Source organism: Plecotus auritus, assembly GCF_963455305.1.
Source record: "Plecotus auritus genome assembly, chromosome: 2".
NCBI lineage: Eukaryota > Metazoa > Chordata > Mammalia > Chiroptera > Vespertilionidae > Plecotus > Plecotus auritus.
Window position 1 is genome coordinate 167,172,386 of NC_137771.1, and position 20,975 is coordinate 167,193,360.

At 37.9% G+C, this 20,975-nt stretch overlaps 1 protein-coding gene across 4 annotated transcripts in view; it reads right to left on the reverse strand.

Annotated features, from left to right (window-relative positions):
- Positions 1-347: 347 nt before the first annotated feature.
- Positions 348-20,975, reverse strand: part of GSK3B (glycogen synthase kinase 3 beta) — a 190,011-nt gene continuing 169,383 nt past the window's right edge. For 2 of the 4 annotated variants that reach the window (XM_080654926.1, XM_080654925.1), the window contains 3 exons: positions 14,165-14,263; positions 9,537-9,586; positions 883-969 (listed from right to left, as the gene is read on the reverse strand). In XM_080654926.1, the coding sequence (XP_080511052.1) occupies positions 9,582-9,586; positions 14,165-14,263 (104 nt within the window). In that variant the 3' untranslated portion in view covers positions 883-969; positions 9,537-9,581. Of the gene's footprint in view, positions 970-9,536; positions 9,587-14,164; positions 14,264-20,975 lie in introns of all 4 variants that reach the window. The other 2 variants (XM_080654924.1, XM_080654923.1) reach the window with 1 other exon arrangement.

The following is a 20,975-nucleotide window of genomic DNA, read 5'->3' on the forward strand; positions in this document are numbered from 1 at the left end:
CACAGTGGTGAGATCTGCCCTGGCCAGTCCCTTCCTCCAGGTTTATCGGCTTTTGACCTCTGCAGCCAGAGTGGCCGTCTCAATGCTTTGTCAGCCTTCTCCTCGGTCACTAGTTTACAACCGCACTAAGGTTTGCAGAGAACATTTGGCCAGGCAAACAAAGATCCACAGGAAGAGCAGGCATGCTCCGCCCAGATAGCCTCTTACACAAGTTCCCCCACCACTAGCATGATTAAGAGCAAAACAGAACTTTAACAAATCAATTAAGAATCTTTCCCTTATAGCTTCTAACTTTATTGACCTCCCAGGGTTACAAAGGATACACATTTCCTTTTTTTTTTTTTTTTTGTCTGCCACACCTGCCACCAACATGCCAAAGGCAAGTCTTCAAACGCCTGATGATGGATTAATTTTACAAGTGACATTTAAGTCCCCATGGAGTTACACCTGCTAAGCTCCCAACCAATTTCAAGCTGTGCACTATACCAAGTCTTACACTTGACTTTAAAAGAAAAAAAGGTCAAAAAAACTTCAGCACAGAACAAAGTTTTCTTCTTTTGTGGAAGGGGCATGAAGCAGGAGTTCTGTTTTTAAAGTATCCAACAGCAGACTTCTGATAAGATTGTCGTGGGAGAGAGATCGTGTTCTGGTGCTCCGCTTTCCCTCCCCCTAACCCTCCCACCCCTGGGTCTCCCTCAAAGTGAGAATACAATGAAATTGGTTTGTATTTATAGATATTTTACAAGGTTAAATAATAACAACAACAATAATAAAAAAATTGAACACTAAAATGAACAGGTTTTTTTCTCTTTTTAATTTTCTTTCCAAACGTGACCAGTGTTGCTGAGTGACACTCAAGTAACTGGTGGTTTTTCCTGTGTAGCTGGCTGCTCGGGACTGTTCAGGTGGAGTTGGAAGCTGATGCAGAAGCAGCGTTATTGGTCTGTCCACGGTCTCCAGCATTAGCATCTGCAAATCAAAAGTCCCAAGAGAGCATGAGCGATGCTGTAAGACCTCAGAGAAAAGCATGCTGTCTTAACTGCAGACTGAGCTGTGCGGCCTGCTTCCGAGTGTATTTGAAATGTTGTTTTAAATATGGCCAATACTATGAAATCTGGATTTCTTTCTGCTTAGAGCTAAGTCCATGCTGTGGCCTGGTCCTGATGTAGGACAATACTGTCTTTGAATAAGTTACAGACTCAGGTAGCCAGAGACCATGTCTGTCAAAGCTCTTGTTCTAGCCTGGATCAATGGTATAGGATCTGGAGTCCAGCGCATCTGAAAATGCACAGCTGGAAACTTGTTAGAAGTCCTGAACCATGCCATCTGCCTAGGAGAGTAAAAGGGGTGGAGGCAATGAAAGTACTGTGGGCCAGCATGACAGGCAGAAGTGCTGTGTGTAAATCAAACTCAAATGCTTGCTTTCTAAGTACAGGCCATCTTTGTTATTCATAGACATGGAAGATAGACAACTAGCAAAAAAAGGAACCACCACCAATTGAGACTTAATTCAATGAAGTATCTTGTAGTAACTATCTTGGCACTAAGCTTACTTTGCCTAATGCTTTGGAAATATGTGTAACATTATAACTAACTTTAACCCCCCTTCCCTCTTTTAAAGGCCCATTATTTCACAATATCCATTAACATTTAAGTGGGCATTTGTGTCCAGATTGGCTCTCAGTCTCCGGTAGGCATACACTGCTACTTCAGTGACTAGTTTAATTAAGTTGCATCCCTGTCATCTCACACATGACTGGGAATATCCTGCTGGGCAAATTTTCTCCCAAGCATTTCATGGTAAGGCCTGAGCAACAGGAGAGGTAGCTTGATTGGGATGGACAACTTTCAAGAGCCATCTCCCTAGAAGTCACACCTCCCTTGGCAGTCAAGGCTGGTGACACCCAGACATTTTCTCTCTCTAGAAACTATAGTTCTCCTTTATCCTATGATGAATACAGTAAACAAGGTCATGGCGAAAGCAACATTTGATCTTCTGACTTTACTACTTTGAATTTTTTTAAATTAGAGTGAGAAACTAAAGACCCCAAGGACACACAGGAATTCTTAAAAATTAGCTGTTCACTTTGTAAGTTCAGTGGCCACTCCTTTCCTAAATTCTTGATTTTCCTGTCCTCAAAACAATCAGCACTCTATATATTTAAATCAGACTTTGGGGAAGAAATGCTTCTCCTCCTGTTACCAGGCCTTAGCAGACGGCATACATTCATATGAACTCACGGGCATGGCGCAAGGATGGGTGCAGGAGAGGGTATATGGCATAGAACCTATTCTCCAAAGGCAGGCAAACAGTCTTTCTTCTAAAAGTCAGTTAGTACCCATGTCTAATACTTCATTCATGACTCCTGGTTTTTCCTGGATATGCCTTGCTTAGCAGGAGTTTTACTCTCAATGATCACACAAATTCTGTGCATCAATAATAACCGAACAACAATTCTTGTCCAGGCCACAGGTTCCTGTGAGCCTTTCCCAGAAAAACACCCATTTTCATAATTTAGGCACAGTCTGCATTAAACAACAGTCCAGAGACAGCCGAAAGGCCACAGAGCTGTTTCAGAATTGTTTCTCACAAAGCCAAGCTCACTGCGCATCTCGCGTGCTTTGTATGACACTCAGTAGCTCTGCAGGATCATCATCAGACAACACTTCTCTCCCTTGTCAGTCTGTGTACATGACAGGTAAAACTGTCACGTTCTGATCTTCCCCAGGAGTTAAGAGACTCACTAATCACCGGGAATTTATCGGCTTGATCACGACATCAGCACATGTACCAGCACTGCTGTCAGCTCTGGCCAGGGCAGCCATCAGCATCAGCCAACACCCACGAAGACTGAACTACATTGCCATCCAGCCCATTATGTTAATTTGCTCTTTGGCAAAATCATAATTAGCTATTAATCGGCAAATGTTCTTTCAGTGGATACTTACTACCTGTGAGCTTAAGACATTCCCCACATGAGTCCCACCCTCCTCAGATGAAGCCAGAGGCTGCTTGCATGAGAATAAAAAGCACAAGCCTTTTAAGTGGGCACACAACCAAAAATGAATTCACCTTCCGAACAATAAAATTTGAAAGCACACTCATGTTCCTCAGATTTGTAATTTAATGATCTCTTATTTTTTCTTTGAATTATTTCCAAATAATTTGATGAGTAAAATTTTAACAGCTAATTATTTTAATTACAAATATCTTTGAAACCTAAGTCATAGCACTGTAATCATTAATAAAAAACAAAAACAAAACAAAAAAGCCCAGCTGATATGGCTCAGTGGTATGACCAGGAGGTTCCCAGTCGATTCCTAGTCGGGCACATGCCCAGGTTGCGGGCTCCATCCCCAATAGGGGGTGTGCAGGAGGCAGCTGATCAATGATTCTCTCTCATCATTGATGTTTCTATCTCTCCCTCTCTTTTCCTCTTGGAAATAAATAAAAATATATTAAAACACACCTACACCCAAACCCTTTTATCTAATGCAGTGAACTGCACTTAAAAATCAAATTATACATGTCTTTGTTGAGGAAAAGAAAAGTCTCCCACCCCGAAGAAGACAAAGTACAGGGAGGAGAAAAGCAAAACACAATAAAAAGTGAAGTCCTACAAACTCAATGATAGCTCCAACAGACCACTTGGCTTTCTGACTGAACAAAACTACATTTCGTAAATTCTTCTTGGTACATACTTAATTTGTTCCCACTGTCAATTCTGTAAACTTATTGTACAAATTTAAATTAATATGGACCTTTTATTATAATAATGCTCATTAATTTAAAATTCTGATAAACTGTCACTTGGTTTGAATATGTATGGTGATTTCTGTAACTTTTCTTCTGAACCATTTAGAAAGTAACTCTTTAAAAGCACCATTTGCTCGCCTGCATTCCCTTCCCTTTACATTCGTACTGGTAAAGTGATGCCAATGGGCATTACGGTTTACAGGGTGGGCTAAGATCTTTTCAACCCAAAATATCCAATCCAACTATGAATCACCAAACACTGAGTGTACAGTTACTAGTTTTTAGTCTTAAGAAATGCTCTTCTGATATTCACACTGACAATCTTTCTTAAATCTAGCCCAATTCCACAAACATTTATTGAGTATGAGATCTAGTTGTACAACTTAATAGCTGTGTAATTTTGGAACAAGTTACTTAAACTTCTCTACCCCTCAATTTCCTCACCTGTAAAATGGCGATAATACTACCTATTTACAAAATAAGGTCTACGAAGTGCTTAGCATAGCACCTGGCTTATAGTAATTGTTTAATAAATGGAAAGGTAGAACAGGCATCTAAAATGGTTTAGTGTGACTTCAATATCCACCATCACACCATAATAAATAAGTGGCAGCAGTTAATATATGAGTGCTTACCAATGTGCCAAACATTGTAATAAGTACACATTGCAGGCATGTCATTTAGCCCACACAGAAACCCCAAGAAATAGGTAAAAATTACTGCCCCCATTTTGCAATGGCAAAATGGAAGCACAAAGAGATTAAGTTATATGCCTAACATTGGAGGGCTAACAAGTGGGAGAGCTGAGCACAGAATAAGAGGATGATGACTTTTATGGGTAGTAGGGAGCAGCAGAAAAGATTTCCCAGCAAAGGGAGAAAATAACTTAATTTCATTCAGGCCTAACCCTTACATGATCCACTGTGATTTCTAGAAGCCTACTTTTATTATCTAAAAGGGTTACTACATTAAAACAGATCAGTGAATTTATGTTAAGAATTAAAGATATAGTTATTTTATTTTCTAATTTTCAAAGTCTGTATGGGGTATAGAGAGATACAAGTGTTTTGAAAGAACTGGCAGTTCACTGACTTCCTTGCTTCCTAGAAACCAATGCCCATTACCACCCTTCTGATGCTGCCGCAGTACCAACAAACCAACCTACCGAAGGAGGATGGCCTTGAGGGGGAACAGAGAGAATAATTAGCTTTGGGAAGGAAAGTATAATATCATTCTTACACAGTGTGGTAGCCAGCTTCCAAGAGAGCCCTAATAAGTCATGAATTTTGGTGTCTATGCCCTAATGTAGTCTCCTCCCCCAGTGAATAGCATTGGCTTGTCAATCATTTCAGAAATAATGATGTGTGGCTTCCACCTTGTCCTCCTTGTATCGCTTGGTCTAGGACAGTGGTTGGCAAACCGCGGCTCGCAAGCCACATGCGGTTCTTTGGGCCCTTGAGTGTGGCTCTTCCACAAAATACCACGTGTGGGCGTGCACGTATAGTGCGATTGAAACTTCGTGGCCCATGTGCAGAAGTCAGTTTTCGGCTCTCAAAAGAAATTTCAATCGTTGTACTTTTGATATTTGGCTCTGTTGACTAATGAGTTTGCCGACCACTGGTCTAGGAAAAGCTAGCTGCAGTCATGTGAGACACTCAAGGAGCACTATGGAGAGGTACACCTGGTGAGGGACTGAGGCCTCCTGCATACAGCCAGCAGGGACTCACCAACCACATGAATGAAACATCCTGCAAGGATATCTTCTAGCCCCAGGCAAGTAGTCAGATGTTTGCAGCCCTGGCTGATATTTTGACTACAACCTCTAGAGACCCTGACCTAGAACCATCCAGTTAGGCTGCTTCTGAATTCCTGACCCACAGAAAGTATGTGGGGGTAATGTTTACTCTTGTTTTAAGCTGCTAAATTTTACTAGGGTATCTTGATATGTAGCAACAGATAACCAACATATACATATATGTCAAAGAACTTAAATGCCAGTTAGGGTTTATGCTCATAAGCCCATGAGAGCACCACTGACCAAGTCCCTCTACAAAATCAGGAATGCTCCTAAAATACTATACAACACAGAAAGACTACATCATATGATCAACTGTTTTTTCCCTAACCCTAAGAGAAGCTGATGGTTCCACGGCTTTTATACTAGAGGCCTGGTGCACAAAATTTGTGCACTTGGGCGGGGGGGAGGGGGGGGTCCCTCAGCCTGGCCTGTGCCCTCTAGCAGTCCGGGAGCCCTGGGAGGATGTCCGACTGACGGCTTAGTGTGCCTAAGCCGTCAGTCAGACATCCTTAGCATTGCCATAGAGGCAGGAGAGGCTCCCACCACTGCCGCTGTGCTCGCCAGCCATGAGCCCAGCTTCTGGCTGAGCGGCGCTCCCCCTGTGGGAGCACACTGACCACCCGCGGGGAGCTCCTGCGTGGAGTGTCTGCCCCCCGGTGGTCAGCGCGCATCATAGTGACCGGTCATTCCACCATTTGGGTCATTTGCATATTAGCCTTTTATTATGTAGGATGTGACAAGGGGAATTTGTGCATGTATTTACTAAAACTGATTTTATTCTGTGTAAATTCAGAGGTAAAAATGACAAGTTGGGCAACCCCACAGTAAAACCAAGGGTAAAGCCCTGGTATCAGGTTCCCAACAGAGACCATGAGGATGTGATTTTGTTCTAGAGTAAATTTTTACATGCAGAATTCCATATATGATACATAAACAATTTTCTACGAGAGAACCCAGTTTCCTCCCCGATTCTCAGAGATCTGTAAGAGTCCCTGGATAATCGAGCCCTGGATCTGATGGGCAGCTGTCTCAATACTCAGGAAACTGGCCCACCCAGTTGCCCAGGTCATAATCCTAAAGTTCTTACTTAGATTCTTCATGCCCCCTTCCTCCCCGCCCAACACATCAGCAAGTCCTGTCCCTCCAAATGAGTCTGACCAAATGTGCAAATGGAGAGGAAAGAGTAAATGAAAGGCCACACTTATAAATTGTAGTTAAAGGGTTTAAATAAGAAGAATAGAAAACAAGGAAACAGGTTGCGAGGAAAGGACAGAAAATAAACAAAGAAACTGGGTTCCAAAAGCTGTGCCACTATGCACCAGTATTCTAGAGCTATGGGTCTATAAAAGTTAAAGCCTTCTAGTTGATACAAGTAAGTATTCATCATCTGGCCCAGCAGCAAGATCATTACAGAGAATAAAAGGTATACCCTAATATTACAGTTACATTTATATCATAATGTACACTAATGAAAGGAAGTATCACCTGTAAGATGGAACTCATAATGTTTACTATGATTTTGACAATTTTGCCTGGGTAACAATTGGGGAGAAGAGGGGGATCCTCCTCAGCAAAACATCATCACTTCTCTTTTCATATCATTCCGAGGAAAAGGTGCGGCATAAGACATCAAGGTGCTTTAGTCATATCAAAAATAGAACTGAAATTCAGACACCAGTGAGCCAGCCATACACCAGCAAACCTGGAGGGCTTGTCCACAAGACTGCTTATATTTGATTTGCTAGCAGCAGAGAGGTCTTAGTTGCTCTGAGCTCAGGGGCAGAGCACATTTTAATTAAGAGGCTTGGTTGTTCAAAATAGGGAACTGAAGGCCATGAAGACACAGGAAACATTTTCATCTTTTAAGGTAAAAAAACACACAAAACACACAATTTAGGAATAAAGAATAAGAAAAGGCACATGAATTTAACTAGGTGATTTTAGTCAAGGAACCAAAGCGCACTTGAATACCTGAAAGGTCTGATAAGACACTCACCAACTCAAAAAGATTTTACGTTACTTTTGCAGGTAGGGGGAAAAAAACAGGTAAAAGTTTTGACTTAATAGGACAGAACATATTTTGCATAAAAACATGGTGAAATAACGACTAAACTGGCTTGACTTTAAGTATCTGTGGGGGCAAAAGTAGGTTTACAGTTGTTTGTATGGAAAATAGTACAATAATTAATAAACTATATAAAGGCCTAAGCAACCATCCGACCAGTAGCTATGACGCGCAATGACCACCAGGGGGCAGACGCTGAATGTAGGAGCTGTGGTTCTCAGGTGACGCACCCAGAACCAGAGAGGAGGGAGCCCAATTACGGGGCACGTCACCTGAGAACCGCCCTCTCGCAATCCGGGACCCCTCAGGGGATATCGGAGAGCTGGTTTCAGCCTGATCCCTGCAGGCCAGGCTGAGGGACCCCACCAGTGCACAAATCCATGCACTGGACCTCTAGTATAAGAATAAACTCTGCGTTTTACATACTCAGAACGGTAAACCTACTTTTGCCTCACCCTGTGTATTAACTCACCAAGTGAACTTGAAACCTTGACACAGGATAGATACAACCTCATTGGTGTCAGTGAATTGGTCAAACTGGCATATATGCATGGGTCTTATTTCAAACACAGAGCCAATAGAAAGAAGTGGGTAAAATACTGGACCTAAAAAAGACAACCATGTTCTTTGGCTACTAAGTTGGTAACACCTAAAAATAAACATGTGTACCCTATTCCCCCTATCCTAACTTTGAGATGGCTAATGTTAAGGTAATGAAGAAATGGAAAAAAATGTGCACTGCCAGTGGGCAGTGTAAACTGTTACAAGCTTTCTGGAAGGAAGTTTGACAATAAGTATCTGATTCTTCATACCTTTTGACTCAGCAATTCTACTTCTAAAAACTGGGACACAACCCAAATGTCCAAGAACAAGGAATTAGTTAAATAAATTATGATACATGTTTAGAATACAATGCAAGCACATACTCTCATACCCTAAGAGCATAAGCCCATTTAATGAAAGCATGTCTCTCTGTCCATTCATATATAGACTAAAATATAAAATGTTACCTTTGATTACCTATGGAAGTGAGAATATGGGAGACTTCCCAACCCCTAAAAAAAACTACATATTATGTAATTAATAGAGAAAAACCATGGTGGTTTTTTTTTTTTTAAAGCTGTATACTTTAATGAAACTTCACATACATTTAGGTTAAGGTAAAGGGAGCAGAAAGGACAGGGTTAGGAAGAGGAACACCTGAGGGCACATACTGCAGATTCTACAACTAGACAGGATATGGATACAGCTGTCCCAGTGCACGTGTGAAAGTGGCATAGAAAAACAGGGGAGTGGGAAAAGAAATGGTAATTGTCATTTTGTTTAAATGAGAATTTAATACATTGACTTAATTTAACATTTCATCTCTCAATATCAGTGGAAACAAAAAATGCGAGAAATTGTTCTGAGTTTAATGCAGTCCAACTAGGAAGAACTGGCTGATGATATAGGTGACAGAAATTCTGGGGTAAAAGTAACTATAATAATTAAGGAAATGGGATCACTGGCTCTGGCTAAATCTGAACCATGACTTTAGCAAAATTAATTTCAAAAAGTTCAGAGAACTAACAAGTATGATTTTGTGGCTAGAATCCTCAAGAGGCTAATAACCGACAAGAAAGAGAAAATTAGAAAAAAATTTTCTGACCAATCAATTACAAATAATATCAATGCAAAGTAGAGGGAAAAGAACCAAATAAACCAGCTTAAAGGATTTTCTCATATGAGCTCATATTAAAAAAATATATAACTTTAAGAGGAAGGACACATATGCAAGGAAGAATAAAAAAAAAACAATGTGAACTGGTAAGAATAGGCCAGGTTTGGTTTAAATATAATAACAGCAAAAGGTTTTCAAAGCAAGATCAAGAAAAGTTAAATACCCTGACCAGGTAAAAAAGACAGAGAAGACAGACCTTGTCCAACTCCTATCATGATTCCCTTTTCTGTTAGAAGGGTTTTCAACCTGGAAAGGATATAACAAAAATCCTAATAAACAAAATGCAGCCCAAGGAAGGTGAGGGCAATTTACACATGTAAATGCCATTAAACACATAGCCTATAGTCCAAGAAACAAATTCTTAACACGGACTACAGAAATGCAGTTTATAAACATTTAAGCACTAGAAATTTCCCTGTTTTAAAAAAGTTTTATTTTCATCTTTGACAGTTATACCTTTTGACAGAAGAAATCTGAATGTTTTATTGACAACAGCAAAGCATTTCACAAAGTTTTAAATAACATTATTATATATATGTAAGGTTGGTCTGTAGCTAAGCAAACAAGAGGATTAACCAATCACCCGGAGACCACCAGAAGAATACTCTTTAGTAAGCCTTGCCTGGTCCCATTTAACTTATTTTATCAGTAATTTCAACAAAGGAAAAAAAAAAAACCTCTAGAAAGCCCTGCCTTGTCCTGTTTGATACATTTTATTAGTTGCTTGAATATAGACAAGAAGTTGATGTGTTTATGAAAATGTGCAGGTGATATATAACTGTATAGAAAACCTAACACCCTGACACTTTAGAGCGGGGTTAGTTTTAAAAACCTTGTTAGTATGAAGGGCATGTTAGCCATTACTAAAATTTGAAGGATTTTTCTTTTAATGAATGGGTTGGTTCTATGTAAACCCAAAGTAGAATCACTGAGTAGGAGAAGGTATAGGGGAACAAATTTCAGGGTAAAAAAAGGATAAACTTCCTAACAGAGTGATATAAAGATGGAATGTGCTCCTTCTTCCAGTAATGAGCTTCCAATTACTGAATATACATAAGCATGAAATAAACAACTAGTTCTCAGTAGGTATGAGAGGTGAACTGAAATCAGTTTTCACATTAGTTTTAATTAAAGAACCATTGCCCTGCAGACTGATATACAAAACAAATGAAGAGAAAAAAGTTAAAATTCCCTACCACATCTCACATTTAACTATTCTAGAATTAGATCAGGTGATCTCTGATTAGTAAAGCTACGATTTCTCAAGATTTGTTACCCAAATAGTTTAGATGAACGGTCTCTCAAATGGAGTGAATGAGAGGATCTGTTGGGGGTGTGGAGAAAATCAGAACATACACACACATACACACACACACACACACACATATATATACACACGTATCAAAATAAGAAATTATACTTTATAGATTGAGACTAGTAGTACCTGTAATTTTCAAGAGTTTGTCATGTCAGAGCCATGATCAACTATAATGCTCCCAGAAACTGAGGTATTTTAACAATTTAAAAAGAATGCAAAAGTTTTTGAGAGAGAAAAAAATCCACACCTACTAATTTAACATAACTTTTTGCATATTTCTATCTAGTCCCTATCCACATGTAAGCACACATTTTGGGAATTATCAACATGGTACATAAGATTTTTTAAAGATTTTCTCCACATAAACTGAGTATTTATTTTGACTAAGCTTCATAATCATTTCATGGTTAATAAAAATGGAGATTCATAATGTATTAAAATGATTTCCTACTGCTGACCATTCAAATCAGACTGGCTCTCCTTTTTGTTATTATGTAATTACTAGAGGCCCGATGCATGAATATTCGTGCAAGCGTAGGCCTTTCTTCCCCTGCTGCTGGCACCGGCTTCCCTCTGGCACCCTGGACCTGGGCTTCTCTCGCAGCCCTGGCTTTGTCTGGAAGGTCGTTGGTCTAATTAGCATATTATGCTTTTATTATTATAGATTCCTATCTCTGTACACAGTAGATGTATCCTGAAGATAAATCCCTAAAGTGGAATTAGTGAACTAAAAAGCATGAACTTTAATGGTTCTTGCTATACACAGTAATGCTTTCCAATGGGTCTTAATCAGTTCACCTGTAGCCACTAGTTGGACCTTGAACAAAACACAAGCTGCGCACTCTGTACATTTTGTACCTTACTTCTCAGAACTCTATGCAGTGGGTAGTTACTATTCCTGTTTTATGGCTAAAGAAAATGAAGCTAAGGGAGGCAACAGAGAGCATGTATATTTTAAGGTCTCATGAAAAAATATAACTCACACCATCGAATTCTTATTTAAAAAATATATAAGCATACATATATATTTATTTAAATACAGGTAGCTGTTCATGTCATACAGTCAATCCATTCATCTAGATCAGCATTTCCTGAGATATATTTGATAACATACTTGGCCCTCACTACTTTGGCCCCAAAGAAACTATTTTTCTTTAACTATACTGTAGTGTTATTCCTTTAGCTTACATGAGGGATACTTAGAAGTATCCACATGAAACTCACTATTACATTTATTGTTGAAATGATGATGAGAACTTCATTTACTATATCTCTTACAATACCAAATCCAAGGCCCCGAGGGAGAAGAAATACTTTTCACAACAGGGCCAGAAACACTTTGCTTCTCCTAAGCCACAAGTGTACTTTTAATCTAATGAACAGTGGAAAATTTTAACAGATAACATTTATTTAGCCACTAGGAAGCTCAGAGCAATATTTGAAATCCTCTTTGGTAACTATTAAGATATTCAAGGCATGCATTTTTCTAAACTAATTTTAGCTCTGCTCTCAGCCTACTATTCCTCTATTAAGTTTCCCAACCCCTGATTTACTTCAACTTTGAAGTAAACTTTAAGGATCACTGTCCAGTGCCAGTTTCCATAATTATGTGGAAATCTGACTTCAGTAGCTGTAAGTATATATATGTATGTGTGTGTGTGTATACACAAAAAGCAATGAAAATATTTTTTGGGTAACTACTATAACCTGCATCAAATGTAAAAATAACCTTACACTCCTACTAGGCAAATTGCCTAAAAACCTTATTTTAGTATCTCACATTAAGAAAATCATTTAGCCCTAGTCGATGTGGCTCAGTGGGTAGAGCATCAGCCTATGTACTGAAGGTCCCAGGCATACTAGAAACTCCAGCACTCAGTTTACCACTGTTATTTCCAGCCAAGGGCACATGCATGGGTTGTGGGCTTAATCCCCAATAGGGGGTGTGCAGGAGGCAGCCAACCAATAATTCTCTCTCATCATTGATGTTTCTATCTCTCTCTCACTCTCCCTTCCTCTCTGAAATCAATTAAAAATATATATATATGTAAAGAAGATAATTTAAAATTATTCAAAACTTTCCAATCATAATTCTTATTTTTATTCATTGTCTAAAGTAATTCTGATAAAACTCTGGAAACTAGCTCAACAAGCAAATGCATTTAGTTCAGGATTAGGGTCTATTTCAGGTTTTGAACAATCAACATAACCTAACCTGTGATTTGGTAAGTTATTAATAGTTCATCTAAGCAATCTATCTTCGTTTTAAATAAATAGGACATATATATTTTTTAAAAACTCTATATTTTACATTTAAAAAATTTAAAGCATATTTCAGTACATATTTGTTTTTATAAAATTTCTCTAGGAGAGCACTGCCACTCATTTTACAGAAATGAGAAAACTAGCAAGACATATTAAAACAAATAGTTTTAATGCCTTTCTCAAGGTAGCATGTGCTAATAGAACTAGAATTGAAAAAGAGAACTTTTCAGACTTCTGGAATGAAGATAGGACATGGACTAGCATGATATGTTTTTAATCTTTACTAGCAATGTCGCAAAAGATTAATATTGGACAAAAACAAACAACTTTGTGTCAGACAACAGATGGATTCTGACTTTACTGTTAAATGCAGGGAACTAATAATGAAAGATTTTATCTCCTGCAGCATAAATGCCCTTAGGCAAAAATGGGTCTGATCCAACTTAGTTCAATGTAATAAATGACTTAATAAAAATAAAGTCAGCTTCTGACATCTGCTTTTTGTAAGAAAAGAAGGGATACCAAGTTCTGAGCGTGAGTATGCTACCTAGTATATTTCTAACTTCATTTTAAACAGCATCCAGCCATTCTTCAGAATTTCAGTTCACGCAAGGGTTGGGTATTTTCAGCATATCTGTAATGACAGTGATTTGTACTAAATCAGGCCACACCATTAATTGGCTAAGGGACCGGCAGGACACTAAGCTGTACCCTGGGAGACCATGAGGGCTTTTTTTTGATAGAAGATCTAGTCACATTCTGATCTAAATCTTAGTTAAATGTACCTGCATTGCAGTTTTAGTCCTGTCGAATGATTAAACTCACCAATCTGTATTTTATACTTCTTAAAACTTTGCCTCTCTAGTATACTAATATAGTTTACATTCAGGGTGTTGGAACTAAAGTGAATTATCTTCAATGACATTATGTTTGTACAGACTTTCTGCTATTGGCATCTCATTTGATATATAATCAAGAAATTATATGGAAAGTATGACTTTAAAAATAACAAAAAATTTAACATAGTAAGATATTTACACCTTATATAAAAAGTTATTTATGGGGTTCTTTTGTGCTTTTTGAAAATAGAGCACTATTTTATTCACATTTATTCTTTTGGCTGTGCTGTTGATACTTAGAAGGTATTAAATATTCATATGTATCAAAAGAAATAAAACAGAGGTAATCATGTCTTTTAAAAAAACAATATATTTTTATAGAAGAGATTTATATGTTCTCACCTGAGGCTGCTGTGGCATTTGTTGGGGTTGAAGCAGCTGCTTGAATCCGAGCATGAGGAGGAATAAGGATGGTAGCTAGAGGTGGATTACTGGACAGTTCTAGAGAAATAGTAAGAAGACATAGGTTAGAGCTCACTTTTAACTTTGTATGTATGTGAAACTATTTTATTGGTAACATTATGTGATACTATAGTGCAACATTGGTTTAACAGAAAAAAAATGTGATAAACCTACATCTGAAACTAAATGAACTACAGAGAAACCAAGACACTATCTGCCAAAATTAGAATATGCCTGAGAACTCAAGGTATCTGGGAGAAGCACTGGCCAAAAGTTTGAGATTAAGCATATTAATAAGATCTATTCCCATCATTTAATAACTTAAATGTACTAGATTTCCCCAAACTACTCTGATAATATTTGACTAAGGAATTGAGGGTGATGGTGCCAGAGAAAAAAAGAATATGACTATAGTTCATGTGTTTGAACACACAACTGCATGCACAGAACAATGCACCCAATTGTCTATAAGCCAAGGGCAGATAAGATCCAGTTATCCAAACGCTAGTGGAAACAGATTTAACAGGCATTTCTTTTTTTACTATATTTTTATTGATTTCAGAGAGGAAGGGAGAGGGAAAGAGAGATAGAAACATCAATGATGAGAGAGAATAAATGATTAGCTGCCTCCTGTACACCCCTTATGGTGATCGAGCCCGAAACCCCGTCAAGTGCCCTGACCTGAATCAAACCGTGACCTCCAGGTTCATAGGCTGACGCTCAGCCTCTAAGCCACACTGGCTGGGCTAATAAGCATTTCTTTGAAGTCTCACTGCTTTTACTAAAAAATAAGAATGTCTCTATTCAATTCTATTTTGCTTTGAATTCAGTAGGAATTCAAAACTTTTTTTTTAAAGTCCGGAATAGGCTTTTTACCTGCATGTAGAAAGTTTATTTCTGTCAACTGTATACAGACTAGCTTTCTTTAAAGAATCAAGTTGTGTATATAAGCCTTAAGAAGTAATTCAAAGATGATACTGAATCTAATGATGTAGACAGCAAGAAGTGGTGGTGAGCTTGTATATATAAGTATCTGGTATTAGCTTTAGGTAATGTGATTGGTCTCCCAGCATTTAACCAGTGAGTGTTCATTTTCACTTTAATAAATATCACAATTTAAAGGAATAATTATAAGACTATACTAGCTACAGAAGGAGGTTATCCTTTGAGCTGCAGCATACATTTTGACAATTCACAGATACAGTATGAAATTTTAAAAGTTATGAAATAGTGATTTTTAAATAAAATAAAATTCACATAAAAATTAACCATTTTAAAGTGTATAATTTAGTGACATTTAATACATTCACAATCTTGTACAACCATCACCTCTATCTAGTTTCAAAACATTTTCATCACCCCAAAAGGAAACTTCTAAGCAGTTCCCATTTATCACTCCCTCCAGCAAGTAGCAAGGGTAATAATGTTTTGTTATTATTTTTTTTGTTAATCCTCACCCGAGGATATTTTTTCCATTAATTTTTTTTGAGAGAGAGAAAGGGAGGTAAAGAGACAGAGAGAGAGAAACATCGATGTGAGAAAGACATCGATTGCTTGCCTCCTGCATGCATCCCGACCTGCACCAGGGATCGAGTCTGCAACCAAGGTACATGCCCTGGACTGGAATCAAACTTGATACCCTTCAGTCTGAGGGCTGACACTCTAACCACTGGGCAAAATTGGCTAGGGCAGGAAATAATGTCTTAATGCAGCAGATTAAAAATATTTTCTGGTACAAAGCCCCTGTTAATATTGACTTAATCAACTTGGTACCTAATAATTAAATTTTGTACTAAATTAGATACTAAATGATACCCAAGATTCAACAAGAAACAAGCTGATGCCAAGATTTATCAAAATAAATGGGTGAAAAAGCTTACAACTGAGAAAGTTATTTTTTTTCCCCTTTAAATGAGAAGACTTAGGTCAGCTCATCAAATAACTGACTTTCTTCCCTCGGAAGACAGTTGAAAACCACTGCTCTAATGATCAGGTTCGAAGAGATGCTGTTTTCTCATAATCAGCTTTAGTAGCTGTTTTGGTTCTTACTAAGGAACAGGAAAATCCTATGCTGTTTTATTTCATGTCAGTTCAATTTTAACTGTAAACTTATACCTAGCAAAGCAAAAAACCCTAGGTGCCACGGCTGGGATGAAAATGGAATAAAAATGAGTACAGGATGTGGTATTCTCAGTAACTTAAAAGAAAGTCAGATTTACCATCGCAATTAAGATAAATCTGCTAAAATAGAAAGGCTTCTTTAAAATCCTTCTATCCACTGAACAATACTGAACATGAAACAGTGTGTTAGATCCCAGGAAACACATAGAGAGAAAACGTTAACTGCCTATGTCTGATCAACAGAAATAAAAATTGGAAAGACAACTAGACAAACAAGTTGGCAAGAAAGGCATTCAACTTATTCAGGATACAGGCACTTTTAAATTAAAAGATTTCTATGACCAAATGCCCAACATCTAAAAATGAGAACATATGACCAGGGATTTTAATATAAAACTTTTGGACAAAGCTGCTTTTAAGATAATCTTTAAAATAAACTTATTATCAGGGTTTGTGGTCACTTTACTCATGGTCCATGCTGCCTATTTGCTCCCATTTTTTTTACCCTCTACACACACACAGAGAGAGAGAGAGAGAGAGGGGGAGAGAGAGAGAGAGGGAGAGGAGGTAGGTAGGTAGTGTGTGCGTAGGGCTTGAAAAAAGCATTTAGTCTTTGGTAGGAAAAGAGTGGTAGCTAAGGAAGGGAAAGAAGGGGAAAAGTGAAGTAAATAAAGAAAATAGGAGGCAAAAGGGAGAAGCTGCCCTGGCTAGTGTGGCTCAGTTGGTTGGAGTATCGTCCCCACATAGCGAAAGGTGGCGGTTTAGATTCTGGTCTGGACAACTACCCAGGTTGTGAATTCAATCCTGGTCTGGTTGGGTACAGGAGGCAACGAATCGATGTCTGTCTGTCTGTCTCTCCCTCCCTCCATCCCTTCCTCTAAAATAAATTTTTTTTTTTTAAAAAGGATTTTTTTTTAAAAAAAGGAGAAGCTATGAAATCCTGGAGGGTTTGCCACATCCAAAAACACAGAGGAGAGTATAAGTAACGTCCACAAAATAATGAAAAAAGTCTTGGTTTTTAACCTACAGTTGCCAGTAAATGCACTTTTTTGGGGGTGGGTGGGTGGAATGGGGAACATTTCTGTAAACTTTTTTGAGTCAAACATTTTAAAAGTTAAGAATTCTAAACTGGACAATCACTTATAGTTCTATCTCCCTCCAAACTCTTATCTCATTGTCCTCTTCCTTAAGTACAGGCATTCCTTAAGGCCCATCACTTTCATCTATTAGTTCTTTACTACTTCAGAGAGCTTGTTAACTTTCACAGCTTCTGTCTGTGTGAATGAAGCCTCCTTGTACTCTTGTTATAGTCCTGTTTTCTACACTACAATTTTGTCCCTTTTGTGGGTGCTTCTATGGGGATTTCACAACTAGTCCAGTATGCTTCTATTTGTTTTTTGCTTGCAATTACTATTCCCAATCTGTGTATCTATGGCCATTAGTAAGGAAATTGAGACAATAAGTGTGGACTCAAACTGCAGTAAAAGAATGCAAAAAAGGATGACATTCTGGAGGACAGAAATAGCAGAGCAACTGAACTTTTCAAGATCAGGAGAGTGCATGTATTCTTAAATATAGAGAATAAAGAGTGTAGAAGAGACTGCAAATAAAAAAGTAAGCTAGTATTTATTTACTAAATATGTGTGCTAGGCTTGAGAGTAGGAAGATAATTAAGGGAATAAAGAGGTCCATAATATTGAAGTGGAACTAGCTTTGAACAAGAGGCAGAATTCTTGGGAAGAATAAGAGACTGTTACTTCAGAGACATGATTCAAAACAACATGTCAACAAGTTCCAGAAGTTTGTAGAAAAGTTAATTTATGATAAGGATTTCTTCAACCAATTGCACATGCCATGAAACTATTCATCAAAAAGCCACTTAGTAGTTTATCAGGAAATATTAAGAATGTTTTGATGGTGTATCAGTCATTATGTGCTCCATAACCAAACATTTAATGCATGCACAATTTAAAGAAAAGCAAAATGATTTTCAAATAGATATCAATAAACCAACCAACATAGACATCAATCAACTAAGAGGTTAACCAAATTTATTTAACTAAATTTTGCTGCACTGCTGTTTATATTGCAAACTACAGAATAAAAATTTCCACGAAAAGACAAAGTGGATAAACTCAACCACACCTAATCATCTGACAAAACCTGAAGTTTCCCTTAATCTGAAATGTCTATTCTTCCAAATATAAGATCCCAAAAATTAACGATAAAAGAAGCAGGTAAGAAACTTTCTTATTTATTGGGGGGGGGGGGGCATATATGTTTGTTCAAACTGTGTAGTTTAAAAACTGAAGATAAATTTGAGAGCCACAATCAATGTGTTAACCAGAGGAAAGAGATAAAATAACTCCTTTGTTAACTAGACCTGCTCTTACAGTGATGTAATAAAATACCAGTCATAACATAGAAGGGACTCTTCTTCCTTTGTTAGCTTTGAGGGAGCTCAACCCTGCAGATCCCCAGAAAGGAAACATTAAAAGAGTCAGACTTTCTTTTTTTTTTTTTTTTTTAAATATATATTTTATTGATTTTTTACAGAGAGGAAGGGAGAGGGATAGAGAGTTAGAAACATGGATGAGAGAGAAACTTTGATAGAGAAACATTTTTTTTTTTTTTTATTGATTTTTTACAGAGAGGAAGGAAGAGTGATAGATAGTCAGAAACATCGATGAGAGAGAAACATCGACCAGCTGCCTCCTGCACACCTCCCACTGGGGATGTGCCCGCAACCAAGTTACATGCCCTTGACCGGAATCGAACCTGGGACCTTTCAGTCCGCAGGCTGACGCTCTATCCACTGAGCCAAACCGGTTTTGGCAAAAGAGTCAGACTTTCTTTGTGTGTATCAGTACTCTTATATACATGAAAACTGGCAATGATGGTCTACATAGTTAAGCTATTATTTCTCTCCAGTCATACAGGTTTAAATGATTTTAACAATGGTGTGCTCATGTCATTTGTGTACTTTTTTGAGCAGTAATTCAAATGCTAGGATGATGCACCTTGATCTCACACATTACTGAACTTTTTTTTTTTTTTTTTAGTTAAATAAGAAACCTCCTCAAAACTGCTTTTCTCCTCCCCTAACAATTTCAAAGTGCCTAGGAAATCCCTGATCAACTTACAAATGCTGACTATATCCCATACTCATTCAGAAAAATAAATACTAATTAGAAGATCAGACAAATAATTAACAAATATTACAAGGCTTACTCTTTTTTAAATTTAAATTCTTTATTGTTTAAAGTATTACACAAAAGTCTCCTTTTCCCATTGATCTCTCCCCAGCCACCCCCACCCCCCAGCACATGCCCTCCCCCCGCTTCCCCCATCTGTGTCCATTGGTTTTGCTCATATGCAATCCATGCATACAAGTCACAAGGCTTACTCTTACTCCTGCTGCTTGGTGATACTGGCAATGTTTCACATGAGGACAAAATGATATCTTGTAAAACCCATAACTACTTTGCCTCAGAACTGCCCAAGAGGGAGCATCACAACTTACACTAATCACCCCAAAATGCATGAATGTGTTTAGTGCACTACATTTACAGTAGTGATATATTTTAGAAATTATATGTGGCAAATATTAGTATTTTAAAAATTCTGGTGATGACAAGGATAAGCTTTACAAACTAAAATTCTTATACTCAGAATTCCATTCTTGATGAAGTTGAATAAACGTAGCATTACTATGAGATGAGTTCTTCTATCCAACTAATCATTTTTGAGCATTTAAAAATAAAACTGCTAATATTTTGAATTTTGGGGAAATCAGTCTGTGTTTTTCTGTATCCATTTATACCATGACTTTATACATCTCACCCTGGCATGGCCTATGTTTTTAGCTTTATTTCTTATTTTCATTGTCTTTCTGTAGAGTCAATTCATTTTTATAATCAGAATTTTGGAGCTAGAAGTATCCCTGAATATTCTTTACTCCTACTAATACATTTTTTTTTAAGTGAGGAAACTCCAAATTAATGCCTTGGCCAAGGTCTACAACTAGTTAGAGACTAGAAACTAACACTAGGTCTGACTTACTTCTTTTCATATGGAATACTGTTGGGGAAGGTCATCAAGAAGATATGGCCACATGTTGGACCTTCCAGCTGGACACCACTGGAGGCTCCTCACCCGCCCTCCCCTTGTGCTTTGGAATGTGCACTATGTTTGCTTTCCATGCTCCCAGAAGCTGCTCCAAAGATACAGCCTGAAGACAGAAATGTGGTGTTGAGATTATTTGGACTGAGCATGTGACTGACCCCAATTATGGCTCCCTAAGTATGTGACTAAACCTAGTTAGGGCCTCTATAAAACCTTTTAAGATTTGGCAAACAGGTGCTGAGATCTACTTGTCTTGTCACCCAATACAAGTTTGGTAAGTTGCCTTGCTTATTTAACCTGCCACCTACCAATTTGAAGGCCACCCATGAATTTTCTCAAGCTCTTCCTGTAGTGCATTTACACCAATTTAGCATTTCAATACCTAGAAGAGTACAGCTTGCTTATCTAGAAAATATGCTCTTCTGGACTGCTTATAAACTATTAAAGAATAATTCTGACATCAATTTAGCTCTACCTCTCACTTACTTACAGAATTTATTTATAC